The 8,364-nt window shown below is 39.1% G+C and overlaps 1 protein-coding gene across 2 annotated transcripts; it reads left to right on the plus strand.

Annotated features, from left to right (window-relative positions):
• The first annotated feature begins 5,214 nt into the window (after positions 1-5,214).
• On the plus strand, positions 5,215-8,148 carry gadd45aa (growth arrest and DNA-damage-inducible, alpha, a). Of its 2 annotated transcripts, none has more exons than XM_005939342.2 (4): positions 5,215-5,319; positions 6,457-6,558; positions 6,676-6,901; positions 7,168-8,148. In XM_005939342.2, the coding sequence occupies exons 2-4, from the start codon at positions 6,458-6,460 to the stop codon at positions 7,279-7,281; spliced, it is 441 nt and encodes a 146-aa protein (XP_005939404.1). In that variant the 5' UTR covers positions 5,215-5,319; position 6,457; the 3' UTR covers positions 7,282-8,148. The 2 variants fall into 2 exon arrangements, with proteins under 2 accessions (XP_005939404.1, XP_005939403.1); XM_005939341.3 differs by lacking the exon at positions 5,215-5,319 and adding an exon at positions 5,741-5,920.
• Positions 8,149-8,364: the final 216 nt, after the last annotated feature.

Genomic DNA, 8,364 nt, shown 5'->3' on the forward strand with positions numbered 1-8,364 from the left:
CATGACGCACTGTACAGGACACTGACATTAGTTTTGAGTACATTGAACTTATTGTCATGTTCCAGATACCAGTTCGATTTTATCAGAGTTTTATGATATGGTGTGCTATTTTTTCAGTCTTCTCTTGTCCAATTTTGGTGACCTTGTGCAAAATGCAGCCTCAGTTTTCTGTTTTAAGCTAACAGGAGTTGTCTTCCGCTTCTATAGTCCACCAAGGTTCAACAGAGGTTCAGAGACGCTCTTCTGCATACCTTTGCTGTAACAAGTTTCTGAGTTCCTGTTGCCATTCTCATTTCACCTCTGACATCAAAAAGGTATTTTCACCAAGAGAACTGCTGCTTACTGGACAGTTTCTATTTCTCACACTATTCTCTGGGAAAATCCCAGCAGATCATAAACCATCTCTAGGGTTTCTGAGATACTCAGAGCAGCCTGTCTGACACCTACAGCCATGTCACATTCAAAGTCATTTAAATAACCTTTCATCCCCATTCTGATGCTCAGGTTGAACTTCAGCAGGTTGCCTGGACCATGTCTACAGGACTAAATGCATTGAGTTGTTGCGATATGATTGGCTGATTAGATAGTTATATTAACAAGCAGTCAAACTGGTATACCTGTGTGTGACATCGGTCCCTTTTGTGGTTGATGATATCACAGGAACACTAACAGAAAATGCTTATTTGCTATATTATTGCACCTATTATGAATTTTATCTCATACTTTTAAGCATACTGCTACAAAACCATTCAAATATTTAACAATTATCAGTATGTTTACATTACAATTGCTGTGCTCTAAAGATCTGTGGTGATGATGTTGATCTGTGGTTTGACCTCTGACGTACCTTAGCACCAAAAAAGGTTGAAACCAGTATCCAAGTTAGGAGGCAGATATCAGTCACAGATATCAGATATCGTGCTTCATTCTTGGAGATGGTCTTTATGTGTAGCAGACAGTGATGGAAGAATGATAGATTTCTTCAGTATGAATTATTTATACTTTTTGACCTTCATGGCTTTGAGCCATTACACTGTAGGTCAGGAAAGCCGATTAGTTTTGTATGTTGCTGCAAATAAAACATGTTTCTAGTAGAGCTGTGCGATATTTCAAATTTTGGTTTGACCAAACCAAGTAAATACAGGGCCAGCATTGCCGATGCTTTTATTCTACAAAGGCAGCTTATGGCCGAGCAGTGTGTCATGACTGATGAGATGAGTCATTATTTATTTACACATTGAGAACATATTTTAATGACTGCTAAATCACAGGGATTTTTACTTTCTTACATAATGAGTTAATTCAACAAAACACACCTTTCAGCTTTTCATGTATTGTGAAACTGTTCCTGTCTCTGTAGTACTTTGTGTCAGCTTCTGTTGTTTAAATGTGCTATAGGCTATATATAAAATAGACATGACAATCAACACCAAAAGGTTCAGATATTTTTCAACATGCATGTGTGAAAAAATATCTCTACATATTTATATATACTGTACTTAGAAGATAGAAACAAAGAATTGATCCTAACGCTACCACTAGAATCGATCTGATATCAATACAAGCACTGGCATTGATTCTATTCATATTTGGATCGACCCCCCCACTCTTGTTTCTAGTTAAGTCTTGTTCATTGGATACACCTGATGTCTTTGTTAAGCAGTAAAGTAGCTTAACCATTTTCTTAATGTGATAAAAAAAAAAATAATTGCATCCTTAAATAAAAACAATAGGACAAGAATACATTTTTAAGCTTGATACTCCAAGCAAAACACATTTAATCATAAAGTAATCGTGGACTATGGTATGTTGAGAAATGTGCAACCTATCCGAGCTGTCACAGAGCGAAGATATTTCCACAGTAATTTTTGTCTGCAGCCACCAAGGGGCAGCATAACACCCCCTACCATCTGCAGAATGGTTTCCTTTAACTTTTTTTTTATATTTTCCATGTGTTGTCCAGGAGTAACTTGCCACTTATCACAATGCGACCACTGTTGTTTAAGCTACCCTGAATATATAACTGTCCAGGTATCAGTAAGTAAGCTATGTACACACTGGTAGACTGTACCAGTGTTGTGTGTATCCTGTATCCAAGTGTCAGAAAACTGTGTAAGCTCTTTATCCTGCTCTTGAGAAACCTGGAAATGCTCAGTGGAGGGAGAGAAACTGGGAAACTGTGGTATGAAGAAGCTATCTGATCATCCGCTGTTTGCACAGAGGTGAGTTACTGAGATGTTGAACAATCAAAACACAAGTGCATACAGGATATGGGATATGAATAGCAGCTTTCTTTTATTAATGTAAAGTCTGTATTCAGGATAACAGCAAGGCCAAGATAAGGCTCAAAAAAGTAGATGCTGGTCAGGAACATTTACATGAAACTAGGAATAAAAATGCATTCAGGTAAAATAGTTTTATTTATTTAGGAAATAGATTTTAAACTACACTAACCAACAACAGAATACAAAATCACACCAAATTACCCTACTTTAAGTAGCTAATATTGCTAATTCTATCCACAAGATACTTTAACTTTAGCCACAGACAGGAATGATCTATTGTGTCATTCAGTGGTGCGTTTGGATAACCTCAGTCTCTCTCTGAATGTGCTCCTGTGACAGGCCAGCACATCATGTTATGTCATTATATTATATTTAGCTTTATTCAGTGACTAATGGTTTTACTGGGACAGAAAAGAGAAGACTTCCAAATATACTAACTTTGAGAATTCGAAGTATTTATACAGCGCTTTATAAAACTCAATATGACAATTAAAAGACGAATATTAGAACCATATTCAAACAGAATAAAAATTAAAAAACATAAATAACAAAGGAAAATTACAACAGAAGGCCTGATTAAACAGAAAGATTTAGCCTACACTGTAAAGTCTAATTAGTTCCCAGAACTTTAAAAAAAATTACATAAACTCATTTCCTGAAAAAAACTAAGTAAAGCGTACTTAAGAGTAAGTTAGGATAACTTATTTATTGTGAGTACACAGTACTAAAAATCACTTTTCTGAGTGAGCAATACTTAATGTTTTATCTACTGACATAAACATTTCTTAATGGGTTAACTTAATCACATTACATTATCATCCTTGAGCTTAAGCAATTTCTAGTGCAACACTTAATCAATGTAAACACAGTGTGTAAGTATGATTACAAAATAATAATTAAAAACATTTCTTTTGAGGCAATGAAAAATCAGCCCAACTTTTATCTTCAGATGCAATAAAGTATATCAGCCAATATGCTGGATACTGTTCTAGTGAACAGAAGCCTCCCATAAATTTGTATTGCAAGTTACATCATTGATATAATCAATATAAAATGTATTTATTGTTCAGCAACAACTGCAGTCTCAAGGAGGCTCAAACAGCGTATCTGTTTTGCATTCAGACCCAGAAGCTTGGTATGTTGTAATATTTTTGAGGATGTTTTAGGCATTACTCCCTGAATGACTGTCATGGATTTGGGTGATCTAAATGTAGGTGCAGCAGAAAGTCTTTAACATTGCCCCAACTTTCTTAATTTGAGAAGCAGTTGATGTGGTTTGGAGATCCAATAACCTTCACCCTGCAGGTGACCATCCTCACTGACTGCACCATCTATGAAGGAGAGCTCATCTCTCCTGCTGCAAGGAAACAACTATATTCTTTAGAACACCAACTTGTATTTGCTCTTCTTAAAACTTTTTTATACATTTGCTATAAAACAGACCTCAAGACAGACAATCAAGCTACATTATTACACTGTTACCAAAAACTGTACATGTGATATAAACAATTATGTCATCCACCCATCCATTTTCTTCCACTTATCGGCGGCCGGGTCACAGGGGCAGCAGGGACTCCTCCTGGTGGTACATGCCTGGAACGTCTCACCTGGGAGACGCCTAAAGTTAGAAGCCTGAACCCCCCAACTGGCTCCTTTTGATGAGTAGCAGTTCTAGTCTGAGCCCTTCTTGAATGATTGAACTTCTCACCCTCTCTCTAAGGGAGAGGCCAGCCACCCTTTGGAGTGGCTCTCCGCTCAATTGTGAACAAGACCCTGAGATACCTAAACTCCTCCACCTGGAGCAGCAACGATGCTCAGGTGGAGCATCGTTGCTGCTCCTAAATATCAACATCATTAAAATAAGTGACACTGAAGATTACAAATATATTGAAAAACCAATGGAAAAGCTAAATTATTTTATTTTCAACTATAATACAAACCCAGATTTTAAACATTTAACAGGATATTAATCTGGTTTAAGGGTTTCTTACATTTGGCTTTAAATTTCACAACAAAACTTGTATCTGAATACAATTTTTAATAAAAATAAATACTACTGTTGTTGGTTTGGAAAAGTGATGTAAAGGTGAGCTTAGCTACTACTAGCTTACTACATTTAACTACATTTAACCAACCAAAGTTTCTCTCTAATTACATTTTAAATAATAGTGGTCATAGTAAGGTTACACTGACAATCATCTCTTTCCCATATACAATTAGTCCAAAATGCTGCAGCCAGATTACTGACTGGAACGAAAAAGAGAGATCTGTGTTAGGAGCCATATTTGTGTGTAAAGCCTTTAAAAAGTCTTGCAGCTGTATATGTAGTATGCTGTGGCCATATATTCCCTCAAGACCATTAAGGTCTGCTTCTAAGTCACTTCTGATCACCCTGTGGTCATAGCTTATTTCAAAACTCTGGAATGACATCAGTTCTCTGTCAAGATATATGAGAAACTGATGTCTGGAACTGTGATTGGAGGATTGGTTGCTTTCAGGTTATTTCATGTAAACATTGTGAAAGTGTGTGGCATAAACCCATTTATACTATTTTGTTTTACTGTAAAGCACTTTAGTTTTAAATTTGCTTTAGAAAAATAAATATACCTACTTACTTTTAAACTGCTGTAATATCTCAAATATTGGGAAAATTGTAGGCAACCAAATCTTATTTATTATTTTATTTTATTTTTATTTTATTTAGTTATTTATTTATTTACTTTTGTCTCTCCATGATAAAAGAAAATTCTTACTTTGGAATCAAAGCTTAAATCTAAATGAAACAGGAAGGGATGAGCAGTGCTGTTTTGTAAAGGAACCGTTGCTTTAGTAGCTCAGGTGATGTAAGTGGGTCACAAGAGTCTTGCCTCCACTCGCTGGTCTTTCTCGCGCCAGTCCTTTTTAGATCTCGCGCGCGGTTTCGGTGTATTTTCGCACGCTCTACTGTCGACCAATCAGAGGGCAGCATTCCTAAGCGGCGTCCCGTTGCCATGCAGTTGTCCTGATGTCCGCTGTGTCCTGTCCGGGAGTGAGGGTGAGTTCTGCAGCAGATTTTTCACACTTTATTTCATTAAACACTCGCTTTCAGTGATGAAGTTTCAAACATTTCGTGTTGTTTCGTGTCGGGCTGCTCTAACGTTGCTTTACGTCATTGTATCATCATAAAATCATACCTGTGCTGGACAAGGTTTGGCTTCAGTAGTGGGTCACCGGCAACATTAAGGCTAAAGCTTTGTACATACACACATACATAGCTGCAGGCAGGTTAGTGAGGAAATATGAGTGAATAGTAGTTTTGTGTAACTGTTGGGAGGTCAGCAGACAGCTACAGTTGCGGTAGTAACCCGACAAGAGACAGACACGCCTGCTGTCCTATGTGTCCAATCCCACAGCAGGAGAATTAGCATACCACCAATGGAGAGAGCCGGGCTTTCTCTCGGACTCTTATAATGTGAAGTTGCCAGATTTATCTCTCAGTTGCAGCACAGTGGAGTAAAGATAAAAAAAAAAGTGTGTCAAGTCGAGAAGACACTAGGATACCTCACCAGCACTGTACTGTTTGCGCTAAAGGTGGATTTGGATTTTATGTACAACATGACATTTGAGGAACTAAATGCGGATTATTCTCAGGAAAGGTAAATAATTTGGATTATTTGTATTTTAAAGCTTGCTGTGGTTTATGTGCAGCTAATCGCATGCATTAATTAGATAAGTGCACGATAAAGATAAATCCAGGTTTGTGGGGGGGTTTGCCTGTAGCTGCTGTGTGGACGGTGTTTCCCAGCGAGCTGTCGGTGCTACAGTCCGGTGTCTTTTCAGTTAACCGCTCCGGTCGCGAGCCCCGGTCTCCACTTAGCTAACGTAGCTGCTGCTGTGTGCTTTTAGGTGACCGAAAAACACCAGATTTCTCACTAGAGAGCTAATTAAAGCTAGTCAAAGGGACTCAAACCGCAAAACTGACAAGAGTTAGCTTGTTTTTTATTTTTAGTGGTTAAACAAACCTTGCACGGCTGTCAGTTGTGCTCGAAGTCAGGGAATACCGGCTGGTTAGCTAGGAGTCCGATTAGCTAACGCTACCCAGACAGAGTACGGTGGGGGTTTTCCTTGGGTTTATGTGTGTGTGTTAAAACTGCTGTTGCAACGTTTGTTAAAGTGAAACTGTGTGTTGCAGAATGGACACGGTGGCCAAAGCTTTGGAGGAAGTCCTCACCTCTGCGCTGCCACAGGGAGGCATTACAGTCGGCGTCTACGAGGCTGCCAAGTCGCTCAATGTGTAAGTGCAACGTATGTCCTGAAGTTTGCAACAAGTTGCCCCTGTGTGAAAGCAGCCCATGCAGCATGTACATGCATGACCTCATAGACTAACAGCGCCTCTCTCTCTTTCCCGCAGAGACCCTGATAATGTGGTTCTGTGCGTCCTGGCTGCAGATGAAGAGGACGTTAAAGACGTGGCCCTGCAGATCCACTTTACTCTCATTCAGGCTTTTTGCTGCGAGAATGACATCAACATCCTGAAAGTCAATAACACCAGGCGCCTGGCACAAATATTGGGTGGTGGGGGAGGTGGAAAACAGAGCGGGGGCGAACCTTTGGACCTCCACTGTGTCCTTGTCACTGTAAGTGTCTCTTCCTCTATGTGGTTTTATAGCTAAAACCATAAGAATTTTGTGCACATGCCTGAAACTCTTACTCACATGGGAAACATGTCAGTACTTGTTCTTGTGAATTTAGTAAACATGAATATGACTCCTCCCTCATGACTTCTGAGGAATCACGGTGGAGGAAAATACCTTGAATCTACCAGCACATACAGGAACTATCTGTACTTTGAAGTAAACAAATGAACAGGCATTTACATACTTTTGTTTATATGTATTTTTAGAGCCCACATTCTACATCATGGAAGGACCCAGCTCTGAGCAAACTGAGCAGATTCTGCAGAGAGAGCCGCTGCATGGACCAGTGGGTACCCATCATCAACTTGCCTGAACGATGAACTTTAACCAGCGACAAAAATGTGTCCAGAGACGAATTTTATCTGCACACAAAGAGAGGCGTGAACCCTGATGGACACAGATTACCATCCAAAGATCAAATTCCAAAGCACTGCTGATTTGGGGGGGAAGAAAATACCTGGAAGAAAAGAGGGGGGAAAAAAACCTTGCTCTCTGTATGAGATGATGTATTTAAAGGATGAGGAGGGGGAAAAAAGCAGGAGTTGGATTTTCACAGGACTGTTTGGAGTTGCATCTGTCAGCCTTGGCAATCGAGATGAGACGGCGAGGTTCTTGTATCATCACACAGTGGAAATGGCATGCTTTTTTTTTTTTCCTTCTTCTTTTCTTTCTTTAAATGTGACACTGGCTGGACACAGTACAGACGGATACTATCATGTGTTTGTTTGGTAAAGGACTCTGTGACGGAGAAGTCAGAAAAGTGTGGGGAAACCAGAACGTGGAGCCGTTGAGTGGACCAAGGCCTCGGCCTCTCTCTGCAGAAACAAAGCACTCGTTGAAACACTGGACCTACTGCAGTTTCACTTGTTTGATTAAAAACTGTTAATGTTCACTTTGCTGTTGTGATAATTTATATTTAAAAAAGAGAGAAAAAAGGGAAGGGCTACACATCCAGTGAAGACATTTTGTGTATCTAGTGTTTCTAATACCAGCTGGCTTCTTGCCACAAGTGAAATAGTTCTTTTGTTACAATTTAAATTATTTCTAATTATATTTAAGTGTATTTATGTTTCTTTTTTCCTTTTTCTTTTTTTTTTTATATATATAAAAAAATATTTGTAATATCTGAATACAAGACACTTATCTGTATTGGTGTCAATAAAAGTATTTTGTTTTTGGAACAAGAACTGCGTTTGTTGATCTCTCCTTTGCATTTCTGGAAATTTTAGCAAAGCTGAGCTGAAATGGGACCTTTAGCAAGTGGATCACATGTGGATCACAGGGGTCATGTTGGCCTCAGTGCCATCTCTGAGCTGAAGAGAACAATAATCCTCGCAGCTCTCTCTGCTCCAGCTTCTGCCTCGGTCAGCAGGACCTTGCTCATTCATCCAAACAGGTTCCCG

Source organism: Haplochromis burtoni, unplaced genomic scaffold (genome assembly GCF_018398535.1).
Source record: "Haplochromis burtoni strain Fernald_Lab_line unplaced genomic scaffold, NCSU_Asbu1 Contig_266, whole genome shotgun sequence".
NCBI classification, from domain to species: domain Eukaryota; kingdom Metazoa; phylum Chordata; class Actinopteri; order Cichliformes; family Cichlidae; genus Haplochromis; species Haplochromis burtoni.